General features: G+C 42.5%; 1 protein-coding gene across 1 annotated transcript; it reads right to left on the bottom strand.

Annotated features, from left to right (window-relative positions):
- Positions 1-713: 713 nt before the first annotated feature.
- Positions 714-27,052, bottom strand: NEU4 (neuraminidase 4). Its single transcript, XM_075338695.1, has 3 exons — positions 26,852-27,052; positions 10,011-10,266; positions 714-1,774 (listed from the first exon to the last, which is right to left on the bottom strand). Exons 1-3 carry the CDS (start codon positions 27,050-27,052, stop codon positions 714-716), a joined length of 1,518 nt encoding a protein of 505 aa, XP_075194810.1.
- Positions 27,053-27,906: the final 854 nt, after the last annotated feature.

Raw genomic sequence — 27,906 nt, 5'->3', positions numbered from 1 at the left:
GCTTTTATAAGATAGGTGTCTCCATTTATACCACCATCAGTGTCAGCTCTTCCACAATGCACAACATCCAGGGGAATAATCATGCAGCAACACTTCTATGGGATAAACAGATAGCCAACCATAGTGTAATACAGTAAGGATTGATTTACTAGGTCCAGTGTATTGTACTCACACAGATTAAAAAAACTGCACATTAAGATAATTTAAAGGCCCATAAAACAGCATGCCTTATATCTTGAATGACCCAAAGTTTCACCCACCCACTTTTGTCAGGGCTCTCATTCCCTTGGACCCTGGATGCAGTGTGATGTGTAGTAGCTGACACCGATCCATGAAATGGAGGCATCTATCTTATGAGACAATTGAACAAACTATCAGAACACCTGATTCTGGTTATGAGTGGATACTGAATTTGTATTACCTTATATATTGAGTAGTCCAACATTATTTTTATTGTAACTTTCATCTTAATGGGTTTATTCCTCATTGTTGGGTACATGCTCCCTATTTTCACTGTTTATGAATAATGAATTATTTATCCTCTGCTCACTTTACAGTTCATTTTTGTGTTAGCCGCAAACCACAGTATATAATCATACTTGGGGTAATCTGACGAAATCAATAGACTTCATGGAAGGGACTTGTCTTATGAGAAGCATTTCTTTGAGACTTAAAAGAAACATCCCACTTTTGCAGGTGACACTTTCCCTTTCTTAAGAACTTGCACAAATTCCTTTTATAACATCACGTTTCATAGTTGGATGAAGAAGAGCCGGGTTAAATGGCAAGTTCTGGATGACTTCATATAGTGTGAACATGCTGAATGAGATCTGCTCATAGGGAGAATGTACACCATTTTCATAGAGACAACCAAAGAGAGCCAAGGATGCAGACTCCAATGCTCCAAGTTCTCCAGACCGTAGCTCTATATATGCCAAGTCGGAGTAGGCACTGGGTCCTTCATAGATAATCCAAGGGCCCTTCCAGCTGTCAGCATCTTTAGGGTATGGACTGAGATAAACACCCAAATTCACCCGTCTCTGTGTGCTTGTTGGGTGGGAATACAAGACCCAAGTAGGCAGCTGAAATTGGTGATCAGTCTTAAAAAGTGTCTTTTTTACTTGTAAGTCTGGTGATGATGATTGCACCCTAGTGTCTATGCCAACAGTCTTCTTATTTGTCTGTTTGTGCATCATTACTTCACAGATATTGTGGTGTCTAATTAATTGATAGCCTTCAGGACTCTGTCCACCTCTTTTCAGTAACTGATGTACTCTCTCGGTTCTTATGGTCGATGTGTTAGCTGCACTGATCACATTTATAGGCTGCACCATCTGCATGTTTTTAGCAGCAAATCTATCGGAAAATTTGAATGGGGCAGGAAAACCAATGACACTCCCATGGCATCCAGTAGGCGTCTCCACCAGTTTCTCCACTAGTTGCCCTTGCTGGAAGACGAGACCATTATCAAAACTCAGAGCTTGCACTCTGAATCCTAGAGAGCTCCTCGCATTGCAATACAAGACATTGCTGCCATCTTCCTCATCCACTGACACCAATTGGCATTCTACGGTCTGTAGGTTTGGGACTAGGTCTCCAAATGTCCAAGATTTCCCATGATCATCACTACGGAAAGCAAATGCCCGTGGAGTAGTCTGGCAGAGCTTTCCAAAGCAGTTTCTGCAATCTATGTGATAGGTGTATGCAGGTAAAAGCAGACGGCCAGACTTTAGCTGGATGCCATGTCCCGGTCCCAAAGCAAAGGTAGCCCACTCTGAAAACAGAAAGTGTTTGAAAAATTTAGACATATTTAAAATAAAACAAGCAAAAAAAAAACATTAAAACATTTGTGTTTTTTTAATATTAAAAAAAACATTCCTTTCCAGATGTTGACAAAAGATTATTTATGACAACTCAAAATGAGAACATCGTGCAGTTTTTTAAAATAGAAGAAATAATGCAATCAGTTTTCTACTCCAAAACCTTTTTTAAAAATCTGAGAGGAAAAATACAATTGATTGTTATTTTAAAGAATTATCTTTATTTTATGTTTGTATTGACTATAAGCTGGCAAGGGCAGGGTCTGCTCCTATATTTACCAGTCTGTCATTGTTAGTTTATTGTAATTTATATTACATAATTACATAGTTACTTAGGTTGAAAAAAAGACCTAGGTCCATCTAGTTCAGCCTTCCTCCACCAGTTATACATTTGGTCACTAAGTCATTTATAACCAACAATGTTGTGTGCACTGAGGAAATCATCCAGCCCTTTTTTTAACCCCTTCACGACCATGGACGGAAAGATCCGTCATAGTGCCCTAGTACTTAAAGACCAATGACGGATCTTTCCGTCATGGCGGAATCGCGGCACCGGAGCCCCGATGACTGCGATCGGTTCACAGAAACTGCAGATTCGGGAATGAGGGGACCTATACCTGACCTCAGGAGGGGTGGTGCCTCCTCCCCGGACTTACGGAGGCTATGATTGGCTGACGAACGTCACTCAGCCAATCACAGCCACTGTAATGTTTCAGCCATTTAAAGTGACTGAAACATTGAAATCCAGCCCTGACCAGTGCAGCTGTAGCACTGGCCATTGGCTGGAGCTGGGTGACCTCACTGGATCACCCTCCCCCAGCTCCAGCAGCTCTGATTGGAGAGACCGGCCTTGTGACCGATCTCTCCAATCACCATGGACCTGTTGCCGGTTACCGCCCCCGTCAGCTTCACTTGTCGGTCTTGAGCACGCCAGCACAATGAGTGTATACAGTGCAATGGCAGGGCGACAAGCTCTGGTGCCATGCTGTTATGTGACCGGAGCATGGGACCCGGAAGTGGCCGCGCTGCCATTATACTGTATGAAACCGGCGAAAAGCCTCCTGATCCGCCGCTGCCCTCCTCCATCTGCCACCGCTCTGCTCTCCCCGATCTGCTGCCCGCACCCCCACCTCTCACCCCCGTGATCGGCTGCCCTCCCCCTCCCACTCATGATAGGCTGCCCGATCCCTCCCCCTCGTGATTGGTTGCCCGCCCCCTCACCTCCGTGATGTGCTGCCCGGCCCATGCCCCTCGTGATCGGCTGCCCTCCCCCTCCCCCTCATGATCGGCTGCCCGCCCCCTCACCTCCGTGATGTGCTGGCCGCCCCCTCACCTCCGTGATGTGCTGCCCGGCCCCTCCTCCTCATGATCGGCTGCCCGACCCCTCCCCCTCGTGATCGGCTGCCTGACCCCTCCCCCTCGTGATCGGCTTCCCGCCCCCTCACCTCCGTGATGTGCTCTCCCTCACCAGTCACCCCCGTGATGTGTGCTCCCTCACCTGTCACCCCCGTGATGTGCGATCCCTCACCTGTCACCCCCGTAATGTGCGCTCCCTCACCTGTCACCCCCGTGATGTGCGCTCCCTCACCTGTCACCCCCGTGATGTGCGCTCCCTCACCTGTCACCCCCGTGATGTGCGCTCCCTCACCTGTCACCCCCGTGATGTGTGCTCCCTCACCTGTCACCCCCGTGATGTGCGATCCCTCACCTGTCACCCCCGTAATGTGCGCTCCCTCACCTGTCACCCCCGTGATGTGCGCTCCCTCACCTGTCACCCCCGTGATGTGCACTCCCTCACCTGTCACCCCCGTGATGTGCGCTCCCTCACCTGTCACCCTCGTGATGAGCGCTCCCTCAACTGTCACCCCCGTGATGTGCGCTCCCTCACCTGTCACCCCCGTGATGTGCGCTCCCTCACCTGTCACCCCCATGATTTGCGCTCCCTCACCTGTCACCCCCGTGATCTGCTGCCCGCTCTCCGCTCATCTGTCTCCCCATGATCTGTGCTCCCTCCCCCACCTCTCACCCTCCCCGATCTGCTGCCTCCTTCATCTCCTGTGATCCTGCTGCCTAGATCCATCCTGTAAGGTAACTATCCCCAATCTCACCTCCCACTCCCCTTTCCCCCCATTACCCCTTCCCCCCCATCCTCCGCCGCTCCTGCATCCACTGTGCCCTCTCCCATCTGCCGCCACCCTATCCCAGGCGCCGTCTCACATTCACAGATGCTCCCTTTATATGCCGCCGCCCCCCCCATCTGCTGCCCCCCCATCTGCCGCCCCCCCATCTGCCACTGTTCTGATACATCCTGTAAGTAGTGTTCGTGGCTCTTTTCTAACTATCCCCAATCGCATCTCCCACTCCCTCCCCTCCTCCTCCCACACCCGCTTGCCGCCAAGTGCTGATCAGCTACGTGATTGGCTGATCAGGTACGTAATTGTTGCTCGAGTTTTTGCTTTTTTTTGTGCACCCCAAATAAAAAAAAAGACAAAACTTGAACAATTAGGTACCTGATCAGCAATCGTCCTGCAGTCGTACTCGACTTTGGACAGGACTTCTTTTTTCCATCCCACCTTGTCCCCCGCCCCCCCTTTTTGCAGAACATCCGTGCGTGCGTCCTGATTTTTTTTTTTTTATGCCATGGGGGTCTAGTTTCCAAAATGGGGTTACATGTGGGGGAGCTCCACTGTTTCGGCACCTCAGGGGTCTCCAAACACAACATGGAATACGCTAATTATTCCAGACAATTTTGCGTTTGAAAAGTCAAATGACGCTCCTTGCATTCCGAGCCCTGCTGTGCACCCAAACATTTGATTTCCACCACATATGAGGTATCTGTGTACTCAGGAGAAATTGCACCATAGATTTTATGGTGAAATTTTTCCTGATACCCTTGTGAAAAGAAAAAGCTACCTGGTTGAAGTAACAATTTTGTGGTAAAAAATGTTTTTTTTTATTTTCACGGCTCAACTTTATTAACTTTTTTGAAGCCCCCAGAGGTTCAAAGTGCTCAATAAACATCTAGATAAATTCCATGAGGGGCCTAGTTTCCAAAATGGGGTCACATGTGGGGGAGCTCCACTGTTTCGGCACCTCAGGGGCTCTCCAAACGCAACATGGTGCGGCTAACAATTCCAGCTAATTTTCTGTTCAAAAAGTCAAATGACGCTCCTTCCCTTCCGAGTCCTGCTGTGCGCCCAAACAGTAGTTTTTCGCCACATATGAGGTATCTGCATGCTCAGAAGAAATTGCCCAACAAATTATGGGGGTTCATTTAATCCTGCTACCCTTGTGAATATGCAATATTTGAGGCTAAATTAACATTTTTGTTGCAAAATGTAAAATGTTAATTTTTTCCTTCCACATTGCTTTAGTTACTGTGAAGCACCTGAAGGGTTAATAACCTTCTTGAATGTGGTTTTGAGTAGCCTGAGGGGTGCCGTTTTTAGAATGGTGTCACTTTTGGGTGTTTTGTATCTTGTAGACCTTTCAAAATTGCTTCAAATGTGATGTGGTCCCTAAAAAAATTGGCTTTGTAAATTTTGTTGTAAAAATGAGAAATTGCTCATAAACTTTGAACCCCTATAACTTCCTTAATTTTTTTTTCCCCCCAGAATTGTTCTGATGTAAAGTAGACATGTGGGAAATGTTATTTATTAATTATTTTGTGTCATATGTCTCGTTGGTTTTAGAGCATAAAAATTAAAAGTTTGAAAATTACAAAATTTTCAAAATGTTCATGAAATTTCCGTTTTTTCACAAAGAAACGCAAAAAATATCGGCCTAAATTTACCACTAACATGAAGCCCAATATGTCACGAAAAAACAATCTCAGAATCACTGGGATCAGTTAAAGCGTTCCAGAGTTATAACTTCATAAAGTGACACTGGTCAAAATTGCAAAAAATGGCCTGGTCTTTAGGGTCAAAATAGGCTTGGGGCTGAAGGGGTTAAAAGCTGTTATAGTATCTGCCATTACTACCTCTTGTGGTAGGGCATTCCACAGTCTGACTGCACTAACTGTAAAGAACCCTTTCCTATTTAGCTGTCGGAATCACTTTTCTTCCACTCGCAGTGAGTGCCCCCTGGTCCTTAGTATTGTCTTTGGAAGAAATAAGTCATGTGCCAGTCCTTTATATTGACCACACATGTATTTATACGTATAAATGAGATCTCCTCTGAGACATCTTTTTTCTAAGCTAAACATATCTAACTTTTTCAACCTGTCATCATATGGGAGGCCTCCATTCCTTGTAGTAGTCTAGTTGCCCGCCTTTGAACTGACTCTAACTTCTGAATGTCCTTTTTAAAATGTGGAGCCCAAAACTGGATCCCATAGAGGGGTAACAATACGTTGGGATCACGGGATCTACTCTCTCTTTTTATACACCCTAAAATCTTGTTTGCTTTAGCAGCTGCTACTTGACATTGAGTGCTGCTGCTCAGCTTATTTTGTAATAAGAATACCCAAGTCCTTCTCCTGTTCTGTAGTCCCGAGTTTACTTCCATTTAATGTATACGCAGCTATAGGATTACTCCGTCCTAGGTGAATTACTTTACATTTATCAACATTAAATTTCATTTGCCAAGTATCTGCCCATTCTGACATCTTATCCATATCTTTTTGTAATATTGTACTATCAAGGTCAGTTTTTAATACCCTATATAGTTTGGTGTCATCAGCAAAGACGAAAGGGGGCTTTACATGCTACGATATCGTTAATGTTTTATCGTCGGGGTCACGTTGTTAGTGACGCACATCCGGCGTCATTAACGATATCGCAGCGTGTGACACTGACCAGCGACCTTAAGCGACCTCAAAAATGGTGAAAATCATTCACCATGGAGAGGTCGTCCCAAACTCAAAAATTGGTAAGGGTTGTTTATCCATGTTGTTCATCGCTCATGCGGCAGTACACATCGCTATGTGTGACACCGCAGGAGCGAGGAATGTCTCCTTACCTGCCGCCGGCCCCAATGCGGAAGGAAGGAGGTGGGCGGGATGTTACGTCCTGCTCATCTCCGCCCCTCCGCTTTGATTGGCCGGTTGCTTAGTGACGTTGCGGTGACGTCGCTGTGATGCCGAACGTCCCTCCCCCTTGAAGGAGGGATTGTTCGACAGTCACAGCGATGCCACTGACCAGGTAAGTACGTGTGACGCTGCCGTAGCGATAATGTTCGCTACGGCACCGATCACAAACAATCGCATGCGTGACGGGGGCGGGTACTTATACGCTCGATATCGCTAGAAATTGCTAGCGATATCGCTACCGTGTAAAGCCCCCTTGACACTTTACTATCAATCCCATCCACAAGGTCATTAATAAAGAGATTAAAAAGAATCGGTCCTAGCACAGATCCCTGCGGCACCCCATTGCGGACTATAACCCATTTAGATATTGCACCATGTATGACTACTCTTTGTTTCCTATCTTTTAGCCAATTCCTTACCCAGTTGTATTTAGTTTCCCCTAGTCCTTGCTTCTGGAGCTTTAGTATAAGGCTATTATATGGTACAGTATCAAATGCCTTTGCAAAGTCCAAATAAATCACATCAGCTGCATTACCAATATCCAGGTTTGCACTTACCCCCTCATAGAACCCCAACAGGTTGGTTAGACACGACTTATCTTTCATGAATCCATGCTGTTTCTCAGTTATTATATTATTTTCTGCAATATATTTGTGCATGTCATTCTTTAAAATGCCCTCAATAACTTTGCATACTATATTTGTATTTTTTATGTAAATCCTTCTCACATGTACAGAACCGTGGAATCAGTGATGCTCCAAAAAGAAATAATAATAATAATAATAATAATAATAATAATAATAATAATAATTCGTATTGTACAGATCAGGACATTACACAAAACACATTTTCTTCTTCTAAAGCTTAAAGAGGTGGTCCACTACAATGTATAGTGGCCACATCAATGTGAAGCTGAGACAGAAGGCAGTTTCTAAATACCTTCTGTTGTCAATTTTGCCTGTGAGCGGTGCTATCGCTGTCCGCTCATCTCCATTACCTGTCCCGGGCTGCAGTGACCACTAATGTCCGGTGATGTCCAATCAACCTCCAAAATTGGAAGTTGACCGGGCATCACCGAGGCAGGACCCAGTCTCCCTGAGTGACTGGGCTGTGATGGCAGAGTTTCATCGCACGTCACAGCCCATCATCTCGCACGCTCTACCCCTTAACAGCAGAGCGCTGGGCTGTGACGTGTGATGAAACTCCGCCCACAGCCCAGTCACTCAGGGAGACTGGGTCCCGCCTCGGTGATGCCGGGTCAACTTACAATTCCGGAAGTTGATGTGACATCGCCGGAAATCAAAGAAAAAGACTGATGGCATATCCTGTGAATATGAAACATAGTAACAAAAAGGAGACAGTTTCACACTGCAGTGCTAAGATATGTGGAACAATGAATATGGGAATATAGACATGCATTACTGCTGTAAACAAACATGTAAAAATAGAGATACTTAGCACACAAAACTGGACAGATTTTATGTGAGCTAAACAGCCAGCGGCAAGGTGACCTCATTTTTGTTGGGTCCCTAGCAAACTAATGCCTCTCTTTGGGTTAAAAAACCCGCTACAATTAATGGGCTGACAGAAACTTGCAAATGGAGAATTAAAATCGCCCGAGGCTGAAGAGCAGGAGGGCTCAATCAGAAGGCATAACCCTGTAATCTAAGTAAAAGACTGATGGCACACCCTATCTTTCTAATGTGAACAAATGCAAACTGAATATGAAACATTTTTTTATCACCGGACATCAGGGGTCACTTCAGCCAGGATCACGTGACGGGGATGAGCGGACAGCGATAGCGCCGCTCACAAGCAGAAAGGACAACAGCAGGTATTTGGAAAAAGCCTTCTGTCGCAGCTTTACATCGATGTGGCCACTATGTTTTGTAGTGGACCACCCCTTTAATATCAGTATCAAGACTATGAGATGGAAAAATAGCAAAAACTAGAGTCACTGTTACTGCAATATTATTGTAGTAACCTTTTGAAATCTCATGATCCTCTGACATTTCCCATCATCTGTCTTGTATCAAAATACATCTTAGAGTTGATTTCATTTTAGACATTTTTGCATTTATAAGCTGAAAAAGCTTTTACATAGAATAGGAGATATTTATTGTATTTCACTGTACATGTCCATGTAATCACCAGAAGGAGGGCAGCTGTCACACCTGTTAGGACAAACTTTTACTTTTAACTATTTAATCAGACTTTGTCAGGTCCCTGAAGCTTCACAGAATGCCCCAGTACCATTTAGAATCATAACTTGGTACCTCAATAATGTCCCTGATATACCAACCAGGATCTGGGCTTACTGCAAAAAAACAACAGTTAAATCCACTCTTGCCATATGTGACAGGTAGGAACTGCACAGATTATCTAAAATCATCCAGCAACTGTAGAGTTAAGCCTGCAGCAGCAGACAGAAGTATCTAGTAGTGACCCAGGGGATGCTAGGAAGCAGTCAGTGTGTATTTGTCTCTGCAAAGAAAAGAAGTGTATGTTTGTCTCTCTGCAAAAGAACAGTGCTAAGAAAGTGTAGTGTATGTATCCTTAGAATAGTCAAGCTACAGAGATCTGCCAGTTCAAGACAGAGACTGCCAAGAGTGGAGAACAGCTCAGGATAGTTCAAAAGCAAACTATTGTGCAGCAGAAGGATAGAGAAGAGTGACCTGCACATAATCCACCCCTCTCCCTGACATCACTGCATAAGGTACAGTGTTCTACTCTGTGTACATCCTCATTGTAAGGCGAAAGATTCTGTAAGAAGAGAAGATATTCTGTGAACAGACTGTTATGTATGTTATTCTGGAAGCCCTGTGTGAATAGTATTAAAGCCTTCAATCTACTGGAACAGTGTTATATAGCTGTGTGTTTCTGGAAACTGGTACATCACCTCATGTATGGAAGGTGGTGGTTAAGTGTGCTCTGATTTAATCTTCCAAATTTTCAAAGAACTCATGTTTACTTTGCCTAGCCCCCCTATACAGAGTGGCGAACATAAACACATATGCAAATAAACCTGACTAGTCCAGGAGTGTCCCCTCTAGTGATAGCAGTCATGCAGTACTCACATCCCTGTTGGCCTGAGAGATATCCTCTTTACTGTCTGCATTTTCTCTTAGGCCACATCTGCATCCATATTTACTCTGTACCTTTCAGTGATTCTCCGATGACTTTCTGAGTCAAATCTATAACATTGCTCCATGTCTTGCCTTGGTCTGAGCTTATTACATAGCACAGTCTTGCAAGATTACGGCCAGTTATGATCTGGTAGGATTCTGTGGTCCTGCCCTGGACAGCAATGAAGAAAAGGAAGATCTCTCCTGTAAAGTTGTCATAGATCGGACATGGGTTCATTGAGCGATGTCCAGGCAATATGGCTTTCTCCACAGCAAACATGTCCTCCCACTGCAAGAAGACATTATACACCTTTATTTGTTTTGCATATTTTTACCACAACACAGAAGAAACAATGTGAATGTGGGTTAATAGAAAGCCCAAACTAGCCTCTTAAACAGACAGTAACATAACTTTCATGAACAACATAACATTTAAAATTAATCCACCATTTTTATTTTGGTGGACGGTACAACAACTCAAGCAAGATACGTTCTCCCAAAACAAAGGCAAAAAAAACAAATAAAAAGAATACAATAAAGAAACTAATATGCGTCAGTATATACAGGGTGGTCCAAAAGTAGGTGGACAGAAAATAATAACATTTATTTTGCTTTATATATAAAATTATATTTACTAACACAAGCATAACATTGACAATTAAATTTTATTCTGAACAATAATACAAAAGCCCTTACATTTTATCAACGCAGGTGTTCAAACTGATTTCCATTACAATTTGCACATCTTTGAAGTCGGCCTCTTACGCTTCGACAAACATTTTTTTGCACAAGTCTCTTTGGGTATTAATTTCTTGAAATGCATCTCTTATGTAATTTTTCAAATCAGTGACACTTTTTGGTTTTTGACTATAAACTTTATCCTTAAGTACTCCCCAAAAGAAAAAATCCATTGGAGTCAAATCTGGTGAGCGTGCCAGCCAATCAAGTGGGCCTCTTCGGCCAATCCATTTATTAGGAAATGTTCCATCAAGATACTCGCTGACTACTCTTGATTAATGTGAAGGGGCCCCATCTTGTTGGAAATAAAGATCATTTGAATTAGGCTGTTGCTGTAACTGGGGAACAACTTGATTCATTAGAATGTGGTGATACTTATCTCCTGTGACTGTTCCATCAAAAGATATTGGTCCTAAAACACCAAAACTTGAAATACCACCCCAAACATTGACACCAGGGTCATTTAGTTGTTGCTCTAATGTTAAATGCATGTTCTCATTCTACCAGTAAATACAATTACCGTATTTTTCGCTTTATAAGACGCACCTGATTATAAGACGCACCCCCAAATTTGGTGAAGGAAAAGAGAATTTTTTTTTTTAATGTTAAATGGGGTCCATCTTATAATGCCAGTGTCCGTCTAACAAATCATATAGACGTATATGTCCCTCATAGCCCCCCATCCTAAAATTAGCCCCCCTTAATCTGGATATGGCCCCTTATATTGAATATAGCCCCCTTGTGCTGGGACACGTCCTTCTGTGCTGCCCATGGCCCCTATAGATGGCACATCTCCCCTGTGTTTGATATGGCCCCCAAACAGCTGCCCATGGCCCCTATAGATGGCACATCTCCCCTGTGTTTGATATGGCCCCCATACAGCTGCCCATGGCCCCTATAGATGGCACATCTCCCCTGTTAGATATGGCCCCCATACAGCTGCCCATGGCCCCTATAGATGGCACATCTCCCCTGTGTTAGATATGCCCCCCATGCTGCTGCTCATAATAAAATAAAACACTCTTTCCTTACCTTCTCAGCGCTGTCCCTCCTCGTGTCTCCCTCCTCGCAGTTGAGCTCCGGCTTCCTCCACTTCCTGGTTCTTGCTGCCGGTCATGTGATCTTCACGGCAGAGTGATATCATCTCTGAGTGCCTTATCACCGACAGCAGCAGCAGGACACCGGGAGATCAGCGCTGGAGGTAAGTAAAGCTTTTTAATTTTACTATGGGCAGCAGTATGGGGGTGATACCTAACACAGGGGGATCATGTGCGATCAAATGGGAGCGCAGGCAGATATAATATGCCCCGCTGCCCAAGCCCCTCAGCGTGATGCGATTTCAGCACCACGCTGCTGATGGACAGCGGCTGTGCATATTATATGAGCGGGAGCAGGAGATCAAAGGCTGCCGCCCGCAGCTTCACCAGCTCCCAGCACCGCTCCAGAGTGGACCCTGCAGTATATATATATATATATATATATCTAATATATAAAGCTGAATGTGTGTATGTGTGTGTGTGTGTATGTGTGTAAGTATGTCCGGGATTGGCATCCACACCGTCGCAGCTACAGCCACAAAATTTTGCACACTCACACTTCTGGACCCCGAGAGTGTCATAGGCTATGTTTTGAGGGGAAATTTTAACCTCACTCTTTACAGTTATTCAACAAAAAACCTGCCTCCATTAAAGCGAATGGAGCTGGGAGCCACAGTGCAGCCAGAACTTCAGAAGAATGCGCGGCCACGCCCTTATATGGAATGTTGGCGTGTCCCAATGTAGCCAGAGAAAGAGACAGACACAGAGCCACGCCCTTATATGGAATGTTGGCATGTCACAATGCAGCCAGGGAAAGAGACAGACACAGACAGGGAAAGAGGCAGACACAGACAGGGTAAGAAACAGACATAGACAGGGTAAGAGACAGACACAAAGAGACAGACACAGACAGGGAAAGAGGCAGACAGACAGGGTAAGAAACAGACATAGACAGGGTAAGAAACAGACACAAAGAGACAGACACAGACAAAGAAACAGACTGACAGGGAAAGAGACAGACAGGGAAAGAGAGGGAAAGAGACAGACAGGGAAAGAGACAGACAGGGAAAGAGATAGATAGACAGACAGGGAAAGAGATTGAGACAGACGGAGAAAGAGACAGACAGTCAGGGAAAGAGACAGACAAAGAGAGAGAGAGAGACAGAGAGATATATACAGTGGGGGAGACAGACAGAGAATAGGAGAGAAACAGAGAGACAGTTACTATCCCGGGCAGCGCCGGGTGCTATGTTGTGAGGCGAAATTTTAACCCCGCGCGTTCCAATTTACCAATCAATTTTGCCCCTATCTACATAATGGGGAAAAAGTGAAACGAAAAGTGTTGGGGGCAAATTGACAGCTGCCAGATGTGAACAAGGGGGACTTAAAGAATGAGAGCGATGGTGCCAAAGAGTATATACCGTACAGTTACTAAGGTGGGACCCCGACATGGGATACTCGCCACACTCGGGGATATGAACACACACACAAAATGCGCCACACACTACCACGTACTTGAACACATATACCACCCTCAGCACACATCTCACCACACATACACCAACCTTGCCACATAATCGCCCTAAACACACACAAGTCTGGTATTATCCTTCAAAAATAAAAATCTGATTAATAAGCAGCCAAACTACAAGAACAACAAATGTACCACATAGGAAATCCGGCAGCTGTCAGTCACATGACCTGTCTATATGTGTATGTGTGAGCTAATATATACTGTCAGGGGGAGGGCTTTCTGTTTCCTGGAGATTTATCAGGCTGCCAATAGCAACCAATCACAACTTAGCTTCTATTTTGCTACAGTTAATTAACCTGAGCTCTGATTGGTTAATATAGGCAACAATTTAATAATTACATTTCTGTCTGTTTTGTGGTTTTTGTGTGCAGAATACATTTTTGTTAATACATTCTATTTGGTTAACAGCAGTTATTAACCCGGGCGAAGCCGGGTAGTACAGCTAGTATATATATATATATATATATATATATATATATATATATACCCCCCCTGTATATTCAGTTTATAAGACGCACCCCCTACTTTCCCCCAAAATTTGGGGGAACAAAAGTGCGTCTTATAAATCGAAAAATACGGTATGTCTGTTAATATGGCCGGATAATTTGAAAGAAGCTTCATCACTCCACATAATGTTATCTAAAATTACTGGACTTTCTTCAATTTTGTTAAGCATAAACTAACTAAATTGCAGCCGCCTGTCTGGATCATCCTCCAAAAATCCATGAATTACATGAGGACGATAAGCTTTCCACCCAATAGATTTCAGGATTCGCATGATAGAAGCTCGTGAAATTCCCAGATCTAAAGAGACTCTTCCGGTGGACTTTTTGGACCATGAACAAATGTTTCAGCAACAAGTTGTTTATTATTTTCTGTACAGGCTGTTTTGGGTCGAACAGTTTTTTAGAGCATTAAGGATTGAGCCAGTGGCATTGAATTTGTTATGAATGCGGTAAATGGTTTGTCTCTTTGGGGCTTGAGTACCAAATGTTTCAACCCAATTTGCTCTAACAGTTTCAGCATTTTGAGATTTCCAATACTCTTTTAAAATCCATTTTCTTTGATCTGTATTTAAATTATTTGCCATTATGGGTTATCTGAATTATCTGAAAAGAAAACAGATTTGGGGGAGATTTATCTGTGAAAACTAGATCTGTGAAACTGACTCAGTTTCCCTTAGCAACCAATCAGATTCCAACTTTCATTTTCCAAAGAGTCTGTGAAGAATGAAAAGTGGAATCTGATTGGTTGCTAAGGGCAACTGAGTCAGTTTCACTTTACACCATGTTTGATAAATCTCCCTTTTCATAACCCTATTACACATACTGTCCACCTACTTTTGGACCACCCTGTATATTGAAGTATTGAGAAATAATGAACTGAATACATTTAAACTTACCGGCATGGCATGTTTTGAATCATTCACTTACTTGACATACACTGATTAGCAAAAGGGTAACAATTTTTGAACATTTGACTTTCAGGCTCCGATCTCACCATCCAGTACAGCTTCAATTGTGAGACTACTTTCATTTATAAATTTAACTTTTTGTTATTTTGTTAGAATTTTGTAAATCCACCTTTGGCTTTCAACACTGCCTGAATCCTTCTGGGCATGCTCTCAATCAGATACAATCATGTCTCAACCGAAATCTGATCCCAGGTCTCTTCTACACGTTCCCAGTGTTGTTGCATACTGGTTGACTCATTTTCAAATTCAATTTGATATATTCCAGGGGTCAAATTTATCTCAAAAATATATTATAAACCCCAACTTTTTAAAAAATTCCTTTATTATACCAAAAGCTAAACAGACTCATAGACATAAATACATACAGTGTCTCAGCTGGATTCAACCAATAAGGGGGTAGATACATTGCAATATATAATTCATCCTTCTTCCACGATTCGATACCTATTTCCCCTCATCAAAAAATTCCTCAGAGGGAAAAATTGCAATTTTTCAAAGGTTTATATATACTTCATACCATTATTCACATTATATATATATTTTTTTTATAAATACCTATTAAACTCACCGTCACACAGTGGTTTAGGAGCTGAATACAGAGACAAAAAGATATTTCGTCTCTATATCTAGTTCCAACCCCTATCCAGTTTTAGAGACCATATAAACACACTTATGATAATGTCATCCCTGGTCACTCTTTTTGATGTTTTTTTGACCGCTACTCGACATCCAAATCACATCCTCAACTGGTCAATTGAACAGAGGAAAAAGCAGGCATAACTTTTTAAAAAAGCACATCCTGGAATACCCTAGGTTATTCCTAACAGAACCAACACCCAATATGTAGTGCAAACTCATCTACCGAACTGTTATTTTAGATACCATGCACCCTATAGAATGCCAAAGGTCATTCTCTACAGAACAGAGACCTAATATCGGCCCGAGGCCATCATCTGAACTGTTAGAAAAAAGATTTTTTTCAGCAAAGCAACAAACACATATATGCCAAAGATAATACAGAATACAAAGTCCAGTAACCATAATTTGTTCCTTAATAGGATTCTTGATAGATGAAATATTTATCACATATCCACTTGAGATTATCATATAAAATAATATCCTTCTTCATAGAGGTAGTTGATTTCAGACATGTGAAATGTCACAGGTTCCTTTTGGTAATGGTTAGACACTCTGTGCTTGATAGCTTCACAATCTTGGGATACAATTTACACCTTACACCTCGACGCGTATCCCCCCTTGTATGATAGAGCCAAAGGGTTCATCAGGAGGTTTTATTGATCCATGAGTTTAATATCAATATTCAATATGGATCTAAAAGAGGAAGAGAGAAATATATACAATCTCTCAGTATAGATAAGAAACGCTTCCCAACATACACATAAGAAGACTACACCGTCAAGATCTTACTCAAAATGAGGCTATAAACGATCCCATTAGATACCAATTGCCCCATTCCGTATACATATTCCCTACATCAAAACAGGTCTACTCCTTACAAATGGAAAGGAGAGCACAAATATGTATGCGTATATCTAAATCAGTAACCCCAAGAACAATCATATAGACCAAGTCAGTCAGCTGATTTTAAAAAATACAATAGATATAGACAATGTCACTTACCCCAAAATCACCTCAGATAAAGTATGGTATGCCAAACCGGACCACTACAGCAATCGTTTAGGGGTCCAAGTAAGATGAGACAGTAGAAACTGGCAAAACGCCATGATAGCCTCCGTCCCAGAAAATCCCCAAATGAGGACACCAGCACGCCAACCAACAACCATGCGGCAACCTTTTAAATGAGTGCGGGAGCCATTACATTTCCGGTCCCAGCCGTCTCCCATCATTCATTGCGACCGTGCACACGCGCAGTCACGTCATTCACCCTGCTTCATACACAAACCTGATGTCACTTCCCGTATATCTCATCAAAGCCACCGTGCTTGCGCAAACCTGCGCCAACCACGCAGCCGCCTATCTTTAAATTTTAGTCAGTTAGTAAGCATTAACCCTCTATATGTGACCCTTTTGCTATGTGGAATTTTGTTTCATGGTGAATTCAGCCTGTGTATATCTTATGCCTCGGGCGCATGCGCGGCGCTGCGCTATGGGAACCTTCGTGGTGGCGCTTGGAGAATATGGGCGGCTGCGTGGTTGGCGCAGGTTTGCGCAAGCGCGGTGGCTTTGATGAGGTATACGCTTCGGGCGCATGCGCGGCGCTGCGCTATGGGAACCTTTGTTATGCCGCTTTGAGAATATGGGCGGCTGCGTGGTTGGCGCAGGTTTGCACAAGCGCGGTGGCTTTGATGAGATATACGGGAAGTGACATCAGGTTTGTGTATGAAGCAGGGTGAATGACGTGACTGCGCGTGTGCGCGGTCGCAATGAATGATGGGAGGCGGCTGGGACCGGAAATGTAATGGCTCCCGCACTCATTTAAAAGGTTGCCGCATGGTTGTTGGTTGGCGTGCTGGTGTCCTCATTTGGGGATTTTCTGGGACGGAGGCTATCATGGCGTTTTGCCAGTTTCTACTGTCTCATCTTACTTGGACCCCTAAACGATTGCTGTAGTGGTCCGGTTTGGCATACCATACTTTATCTGAGGTGATTTTGGGGTAAATGACATTGTCTATATCTATTGTATTTTTTAAAATCAGCTGACTGACTTGGTCTATATGATTGTTCTTGGGGTTACTGATTTAGATATACGCATACATATTTGTGCTCTCCTTTCCATTTGTAAGGAGTAGACCTGTTTTGATGTAGGGAATATGTATACGGAATGGGGCAATTGGTATCTAATGGGATCATTTATAGCCTCATTTTGAGTAAGATCTTGACGGTGTAGTCTTCTTATGTGTATGTTGGGAAGTGTTTCTTATCTATACTGAGAGATTGTATATATTTCTCTCTTCCTCTTTTAGATCCATATTGAATATTGATTTTAAACTCATGGATCAATAAAACCTCCTGATGAACCCTTTGGCTCTATCATACAAGGGGGGAAACGCGTCGAGGTGTAAGGTGTAAATTGTATCCCAAGATTGTGAAGCTATCAAGCACAGAGTGTCTAACCATTACCAAAAGGAACCTGTGACATGTCACATGTCTGAAATCAACTACCTCTATGAAGAAGGATATTATTTTATATGATAATCTCAAGTGGATATGTGATAAATATTTCATCTATCAAGAATCCTATTAAGGAACAAATTATGGTTACTGGACTTTGTATTCTGTATTATCTTTGGCATATATGTGTTTGTTGCTTTGCTGAAAAAATCTTTTTTCTAACAGTTCAGATGATGGCCTCGGGCCGATATTAGGTCTCTGTTCTGTAGAGAATGACCTTTGGCATTCTATAGGGTGCATGGTATCTAAAATAACAGTTCGGTAGATGAGTTTGCACTACATATTGGGTGTTGGTTCTGTTAGGAATAACCTAGGGTATTCCAGGATGTGCTTTTTTAAAAAGTTATCCCTGTTTTTTCCTCTGTTCAATTGACCAGTTGAGGATGTGATTTGGATGTCGAGTAGCGGTCAAAAAAACATCAAAAAGAGTGACCAGGGATGACATTATCATAAGTGTGTTTATATGGTCTCTAAAACTGGATAGGGGTTGGAACTAGATATAGAGACGAAATATCTTTTTGTCTCTGTATTCAGCTCCTAAACCACTGTGTGACGGTGAGTTTAATAGGTATTTATAAAAAAAATATATATATAATGTGAATAATGGTATGAAGTATATATAAACCTTTGAAAAATTGCAATTTTTCCCTCTGAGAAATTTTTTGATGAGGGGAAATAGGTATCGAATCGTGGAAGAAGGATGAATTATATATTGCAATGTATCTACCCCCTTATTGGTTGAATCCAGCTGAGACACTGTATGTATTTATGTCTATGAGTCTGTTTAGCTTTTGGTATAATAAAGGAATTTTTTAAAAAGTTGGGGTTTATAATATATTTTTGAGATTAATTTGACCCCTGGAATATATCAAATTGAATTTGAAAAGAAATTAAATAGTATGGCTAGCTTTTTGACCGGGCCAATTAATATCACTTCATTGGATAGTGAGGCGGAGGAGGTATTCTCTCTGCAGGGGGATCATCTTACCTTCAACGCTACTCCCAATATTCGCGGTACCTTTAAGGAATTAACTACTTGTTATAAACAATATCTAAAGTCCTGGTGGGAAATTAAGGGGTTGGAGAATTATATCAAGAATAATATTGTACCTAAGGGATTACGTATCAACATTAATCCCTCCCCAAGAGCAAGCAGTAAGGAGCTGTTGAAGGCCTGGCAGGCAGAGTCGATAGCCTCTTCCTTGAGATTTATGGGATTGCTCTTGGAGGAAGAGAGGAAGTTGTTCAGGGAGGCAGAGAGGACCTTGAATACCTTGATTGAAAAAACACTAGGCTTTAAATCGAACCCTGAGTTTAATAAAAAGGAGAGTATTTTGCAGGGTGATATTGAAAGGTATCAAAATCAACTAAAATCCAGAAAACATACACAATTTCAGAGAGATCATAGCGAGTTCCAGACTGAAAAGGCCTATAATTTTTCTACAATAATGAAAAATATCCTTGAAGTGTCATCATCTGAGACTGATATATCAGACTCGGAGGGCGTAAATAGGAATTATAGAGCAGGCAACAGGGGAAGGGGTGGACGGAATAGAAAAGGGGGTTGGAGAGACCAGAGAGAGAGATGGGGACCACCTGTGAGGACCAGGAGCAATACAAGGAACAACATACAGACAGAGGGGGGAGGAGCGGTTGGAGGTGTAATAGCCTCATCCTTTGCCTCACCCTCCTCTGCACCGTTGCCTTTTTTAGGACAGCAGGTACCCAACAATTTACTCAACAAGGGTCGAGTACAATAGGTATAGTAAACTCAGGGCAAGTTGTTAACCTGAGTCGACAGCACCTTTCAAATGAGGAAATTCAACTACTATCGAAGGGCTTATCATTTGTACCCACCACGCCTTTTAACCTGTTTACCTGGGTAAAAGACCTAAATCTGTTTTGTCGTAAATTGAAATGGAAATTTTTTTTTAAATCTAATAATAAGGAACAGTGTCTTGCTCTGGGAGTAGAGGAGGAGGATATAGAGGTCTTTGGAGATTTGATGGATCTTGTTAATGATGAGAATGCCAGAATTAGGAAAGGGTCCCTTTACCGATTTAAAAAGAAAAAGTACTAAGATGCCTCCCTCTGGGGACTATGGTAAAATCGACTTATTCCTGCAGCTAGTTGAAAAGGATCTTGGAAGACTGAAACCTCATAATAGTAATGTGCCATCTAATCTTAGTCAGGTGGAATGGGAAGCATTGATGAGTTTGGAGAAAAATAGACATGTTGTCCTCAAGTCCTCCGACAAGGGGGGCAACATTGTTGTTTTGGATCATGAAGAATATGGCTCCATGTGTATGAAAATCCTGAAGGATAATGATACGTATGGAATTCTCAAGACTGATCCCACTGAACGGTTTCTTAGGGATTTGGTTGTCTTAATAGATGAAGCCTTGGACACTGGTTTAATCTCGGCCCAGGAGCACAAGTTCCTTGTCCCTACTCATCTGGTGGTTCCTACCTTTTATGCACTTCCAAAATTGCATAAGGGGGTGGAACCATTGAGGGGAAGGCCCATTGTGGCCGGAATAGGTTCGATTGGTCAGAACGTCGGAATTTATGTTGATAAAATATTGCGGCCATTTGTTGTATCACTGTCCACATACTTAAGAGATACATCGGACCTTCTATTGAAATTGGAGGGGATGACAGTGGATCGGGGAACGTTCTTGGCGTCGGTCAACGTGGAGGCGCTCTATAGTAGTATCGTCCATGAGAAGGGTTTACAAGCTGTCCGATACTATCTATCCGGGAGGGCCGTCCACTTCGGCCGGCACAATGATTTTGTCCTCGATCTACTGTCATTTGTCTTGCACCATAACTATTTTCTATGCGGCGGTAAGTACTTCCATCAACTCAGGGGGACTGCGATGGGCTGCTCATGTGCGCCCAGCTATGCAAATCTCCTCCTGGGTTGGTGGGAGAAAACCGTCGCATTTTCTGGGGAATATAAATGGTGGCAAGATAAGATAAGCGCGTGGTACAGATATATAGACGACGTTTTGATTATCTGGACTGGGACTAGGGATGAATTTCTGCAAATGGTGGAGGAATTAGGTGTGAATAGTTTTAATCTAAGGTTCACATACGAGATAGACCAGCAGAAAATATCGTTCCTTGATCTTCTTATCTCATTGGATGAGAAAGGCTCTATTCACACAACCATATTTAGGAAACCTACATCAACTAATAGTTTATTGCGATGGGAGAGTCATCACCCCCTGCCCCTTCGGAAGGGTATTCCAAAGGGACAATACCTTAGAGCAAGGCGCAACTGTTCTGAGATTAACTCTTTCAAATTGCAGGCTTCCAATTTGAGGGAAAGATTTAGAGACAGAGGGTATCCTGAGATGGCACTGAATGGAGCTTTTCAACATGCTCTCCATAAACAGAGGAGTTCCCTGCTAGTCCCAAATACACAGAGAATTAACCCGGATGAAATCAGGGTTATTGGTACTTATAATGTGCAGGCGGAACGAATTTTTGGAATTTTGAGGAGACACTGGGGCATTTTGAAGGCGGATTAATCTATAGGAGATAATATCTCGGAGGTCCCCAGGATAACTTTCAGGAGAGGTAGGTCATTAGCAGACCGATTGGTGCATAGCCACTATAAGAAACCACTATCGGAGGGGACGTGGCTGAACAGTCGGGTTTGCGGTACTTTTAGATGTGGTAGATGCCACTTCTGTGGTTGGATTAATATTTCTAAGTATTCGGTCAGTGTAGCTACAGGAAATAAGTATTTTCTGAGGGACTTTGCAAATTGCCTGACAAAAGGGGTAGTATATGTGTCAACATGTACATGCCCAAAGAACTATGTTGGGAAAACGCGACGTGAATTTCGAAGGCGTATAGGGGATCATTTGGGGGATATCCTGCACAAACGGGATACCCCCATATCCCGTCATATTTGGGAAAATCATGGAGGCGACTCAGGCATACTTAAATTTGAGGTCCTAGAAGTAATCATACAAAGTGAAAGAGGAGGGAATTGGGACAATAAGATTCTTAGGAAAGAAACGGAATGGATTTTTCGTTTGGGGTCGGTACAACCAATGGGTCTTAATGAAAATCTAACATATGGGTGTTTTCTGGATTGATGTATATTGGGATGTGATATATCTGGGGATGATTTGAGATGGTTCCACTGGGGGGAGGGTGTTTTCTTCCTTTACTGTCTTTAGTGTAGGTCCGGTGATATTGGAAAGACTAGAGGAGGTTAGATTGAATGATAACCTTCTTAATATAAACCCCCATTATTGGGTTTGGTTTTTATCAATAATAATAGTAAGCTAAAGGTCAATAATTGGTAAAGAGAGGGGTGGAAAGTGTAGGTTTAATAATGTTGGTTGGGGTAGGAATGCTCCCGTTTCTTTGGAATAGGCCCTTTAAAAACTACATCAATATATGTATGCAGTAAGGCCCCTTGAATTTAAGCATTTTTTCTTCTATATCTTTAAATTTTAGTCAATTAGTAAGCATTAACCCTCTATATGTGACCCTTTTGCTATGTGGAATTTTGTTTCATGGTGAATTCAGCCTGTGTATATCTTATGCCTCGGGCGCATGCGCGGCGCTGCGCTATGGGAACCTTTGTGGTGCCGCTTGGAGAATATGGGCGGCTGCGTGGTTGGCGCAGGTTTGCGCAAGCGCGGTGGCTTTGATGAGGTATACGCTTCGGGCGCATGCGCGGCGCTGCGCTATGGGAACCTTCGTTATGCCGCTTTGAGAATATGGGCGGCTGCGTGGTTGGCGCAGGTTTGCGCAAGCGCGGTGGCTTTGATGAGATATACGGGAAGTGACATCAGGTTTGTGTATGAAGCAGGGTGAATGACGTGACTGCGCGTGTGCGCGGTCGCAATGAATGATGGAAGGCGGCTGGGACCGGAAATGTAATGGCTCCCACACTCATTTAAAAGGTTGCCGCATGGTTGTTGGTTGGCGTGCTGGTGTCCTCATTTGGGGATTTTCTGGGACGGAGGCTATCATGGCGTTTTGCCAGTTTCTACTGTCTCATCTTACTTGGACCCCTAAACGATTGCTGTAGTGGTCCGGTTTGGCATACCATACTTTATCTGAGGTGATTTTGGGGTAAGTGACATTGTCTATATCTATTGTATTTTTTAAAATCAGCTGACTGACTTGGTCTATATGATTGTTCTTGGGGTTACTCATTTAGATATACGCATACATATTTGTGCTCTCCTTTCCATTTGTAAGGAGTAGACCTGTTTTGATGTAGGGAATATGTATACGGAATGGGGCAATTGGTATCTAATGGGATCATTTATAGCCTAATTTTGAGTAAGATCTTGACGGTGTAGTCTTCTTATGTGTATGTTGGGAAGCGTTTCTTATCTATACTGAGAGATTGTATATATTTCTCTCTTCCTCTTTTAGATCCATATTGAATATTGATATTAAACTCATGGATCAATAAAACCTCCTGATGAACCCTTTGGCTCTATCATACAAGGGGGGAAACGCGTCGAGGTGTAAGGTGTAAATTGTATCCCAAGATTGTGAAGCTATCAAGCACAGAGTGTCTAACCATTACCAAAAGGAACCTGTGACATTTCACATGTCTGAAATCAACTACCTCTATGAAGAAGGATATTATTTTATATGATAATCTCAAGTGGATATGTGATAAATATTTCATCTATCAAGAATCCTATTAAGGAACAAATTATGGTTACTGGACTTTGTATTCTGTATTATCTTTGGCATATATGTGTTTGTTGCTTTGCTGAAAAAAATCTTTTTTCTAACAGTTCAGATGATGGCCTCGAGCCGATATTAGGTCTCTGTTCTGTAGAGAATGACCTTTGGCATTCTATAGGGTGCATGGTATCTAAAATAACAGTTCGGTAGATGAGTTTGCACTACATATTGGGTGTTGGTTCTGTTAGGAATAACCTAGGGTATTCCAGGATGTGCTTTTTTAAAAAGTTATCCCTGTTTTTTCCTCTGTTCAATTGACCAGTTGAGGATGTGATTTGGATGTCGAGTAGCGGTCAAAAAAACATCAAAAAGAGTGACCAGGGATGACATTATCATAAGTGTGTTTATATGGTCTCTAAAACTGGATAGGGGTTGGAACTAGATATAGAGACGAAATATCTTTTTGTCTCTGTATTCAGCTCCTAAACCACTGTGTGACGGTGAGTTTAATAGGTATTTATAAAAAAATATATATATAATGTGAATAATGGTATGAAGTATATATAAACCTTTGAAAAATTGCAATTTTTCCCTCTGAGGAATTTTTTGATGAGGGGAAATAGGTATCGAATCGTGAAAGAAGGATGAATTATATATTGCAATGTATCTACCCCCTTATTGGTTGAATCCAGCTGAGACACTGTATGTATTTATGTCTATGAGTCTGTTTAGCTTTTGGTATAATAAAGGAATTTTTTAAAAAATACTGGTTGACTCACTTGAATACTGTATGATTACAGTTTTTCTTTTTAAACTCTACCCACAAGTTTTTGATTGGGTTGAGGTTTTGGGACTGTGGGGGCCAATCCAGCACCTCTACTTCATTGTCATTGAGCCAATTCTTCTCCAATCTTGATGTATGCTATGGGTCGTTGTACAAAATATGGGTCAAGTGTACAAAATAACTCATCTTCTAGAATACTCACATATAGTTCAGCACTAAGACCACCATCGATACTGGTCAAGTATCTAACGCTTTTGGCTGTGAAACAACCACATATCATCAGGCTTCCTCCATCGAACTTGACAGTTCCTTAAATTTCTTGATCTGTTAGTCTCTTTTTCCCTTGTTTCTTCCAGACCCATTTACAACCATCAGAGCCTAGTCTATTGACTTTTGTCTTATAACGCCAATCACCCATTTCCAATCTTCTACAGTATACTTTTTAGACGTTTATGCAAACTCAAAGCCACACTTATGACAAAATTGAAATTGAAGCTTCTTCACCTTTTTTCAAGCCACCAATCCAGACTTGTGTAATGAGTATCACACAATGCTTGCATGAATGTCTGTGATCTCACTGTTATGAAGCATACAAGCCGCCTCCACTGCCGTATTTGTTGCATCAGCATTGATAGAACTTGTGATGAGACAACTTGATGATGCCGATAGGTTGTCTGAATGCCCACTTATTGGCTTTGAATGGATGGATGGACTTCATTTTATATTCTTCCAACTGTCATGACATGATGCAGTTTGTCAATTTTATTGACTGAGAGACCGCTATCGATGAGCTGGATGATGCCATCTCTCTTTTCTTGGAACATCTTCATAGCTGCCCTTTAATTCGAACCAGTGACCTTTCACTTGGGAATCAACCGAATAACACAGTGAGCTATTAGGGAATGTGAGAACAGATTGTAATTTATGGTGTACATATTTTTCACCACCTGGAGCAAAACAATAACAATGCAGTGACATAACAAGAATCTACATAACTAATCATATGCTAAGTAGTTGCAAGTCAAATTTATGTATAAGATAGCCAAGATGATCTTTTAATATATAAAGCTGAGTGTATGTATGTACTGTATGTATGCCCGCTACAAAATTCACACCATCGCATGTACAATCACGAACTTTTGCACAGACACTCCATTTGACTTAAGGGTACTTTACACGCTGCGATATCGGTACCTATATCGCTAGCGAGCGTACCCGCACCCGTCGGTTGTGCGTCACGGGCAAATCGCTGCCCGTGGTGCACAACATCGCTTACAACCATCACACGGACTTACCTTGCCTGCGACGCCGCTCTGGCCGGGGAACCGCCTCCTTTCTAAGGGGGCGGTTTGTGCGGCATCACAGTGACATCACACGGCAGCCGCCCAATAGAAGCGGAGGGGCGGAGATGAGCGGGACGAACATCACGCCCACCTCCTTTCTTCCTCATTGCAGCCGGCCGCAGGTACGAGGTTGTTACTCATTTCTGCGGTGTCACACATAGCGAAGTGTGCTGCCGCAGGAACGATGAACAACCTCGCTACTGAATAGACGATTTTTGGTAAGTGAACAACCTCTCACATACCAACGATTTTTGGCTATTTTGCGATCGTTTAAGGTCGCTCATACGTGTTACACACTGCGACGTCGCTAACGACGCCGGATGTGCGTCACAAACACCGTGACCCCGACGATATATATCGTTAGCGATATCGCAGCGTGTAAATGGCCCTTAAGGGAATGTCATAGACTATGTTTTGAGGGGAAATTTGAACCCCGCGCTTTACAGTTATTCATCAAAAACCTGCTTCCATTAAAGTCAATGGAGCTGGGAGCCACAGTGCAGCCAGAACTTCAGACGAATGCACAGCCATGCCCTTAAATGGAATGTTGGCATGTCACAATGCAGCCAGGGAAAGAGGCAGACACAGGCACAGACAAAGAGACAGACAAAGAGACAGGGAAAGAGACAGACACAGACAGGGAAAGAAGCAGATATAGACAGGGAAAAAGACAGGAAAAGAGACAGGGAAAGAGACAGGGAAAGAGAAAGTCAGGGAAAGAGACAGACAGGGACAGGCAGAGACAGACAGGCAGACAAAGAAACAGATAGACACAGACAAAGAGACAGACACAGACAGAGAGACAGACAGGGAAAGAGACAGACAACGAGATAGAGACAGACATAGAGGGAGACAGACATAGACTGGGAGAGAAACAGAGAGACAGTTACTATCACGGGCAAGGCTGGGTGCTATAGCTAGTTGCATATAACAGGAAGATAGTCTCATGCACAAAGCTGCAGTGTTTGGTGAGATTTGGAGCCTAAAATTCAAAAGTTCAAAGCATTGTTACCCTTTTGCTGATCAGTACATTTATGTTTCATGGACTAATCTAAAATCATACCAACTTTCACTTACAACCCAAACTGAGATAATGTTCAGAAATTCCATAGTTTACTAATCACACTTTTCTGACCTCTACATAGCTGTGGTATAGTATGCCACGACGTGACACAAGTAGATTAGCGTGAGCATCGTCAGTGCTTAGTCTCTCTTCTGCAAATGCCAACAGAGTCGACCAACGTGGGATGTAGAGGAGAGCCGGTACACGATAAGTCACACCATTCTTCTCCCTCTCAAACAGAACTGTGCGAGACGGAAAATGACGGGACCCCATGAAAAACTGAAAAAAAAAAGAAGATAAAGTATTGTTATTTTATAAAACTAAATAAATAACAGTGTATATATCACGCCCTTTCCAATTTCTTCAATTTTTGCATATTTGTCACAGTTCAATGTTTTAGATAATCAAAGTTATTTCAATATTAGACACTATTGTTAAATTAAAACCGGCCCTATGTGAAAAATGTGACTGCCCCCTTAATTACAGTACTACAACCACTAACTACATCACGTTAACCAAATTTAATTGACAATTGGGTTCCATTTTACTATCCATGATTACTGCCAGACCTTTTAAATCTAAACAACATTTAAAGCTGTCTGGAAATGTGAAACAATTACAAGGTCATAAAAGCAGCACATGATATCCTGTTGTAAAGAGATTACAATACAAATGTCAATGTCATTGAAACCTTCCAGTCAATGTTAAGTCAATGGTGAAAACTTGCAGGAGTGGTTAGTATAGCAAAACTTTCACCAAGAGTGCATTAAAGACTCATAAAGGACGCCCCAAAAGAACAAAGATGAACAACTAGAGAATATTAGTTCTCACTTGCCTCACATATACTGTATATATTAGGTTCTAAATTAAAGGGACTTTGTCCGCACAGAATGACTGTTCAAACCAAGTACTGGGTCTTGGTGCATCATGACGTGGCCAAACATTTAAATGGAATCTGTCACCATTTTTTTCATGGCTGAACAAAGACTAGCACCTTCATCATCAGTGCCTGTGCCGCATTCCATGAAGTGTATATAATCCCCTGACTCCCCATCTACATTTCCTAAAAACCTTTTGAAATTCTCAGGTCAGGTCAAATGGGCGTCCTCCCTTCCTTCCTCGGCTGA

This window comes from Anomaloglossus baeobatrachus, chromosome 3 (assembly GCF_048569485.1).
Source record: "Anomaloglossus baeobatrachus isolate aAnoBae1 chromosome 3, aAnoBae1.hap1, whole genome shotgun sequence".
Taxonomy (NCBI): Eukaryota; Metazoa; Chordata; class Amphibia; order Anura; family Aromobatidae; genus Anomaloglossus; species Anomaloglossus baeobatrachus.
This window is presented reverse-complemented; position numbering and strand designations above follow the sequence as displayed.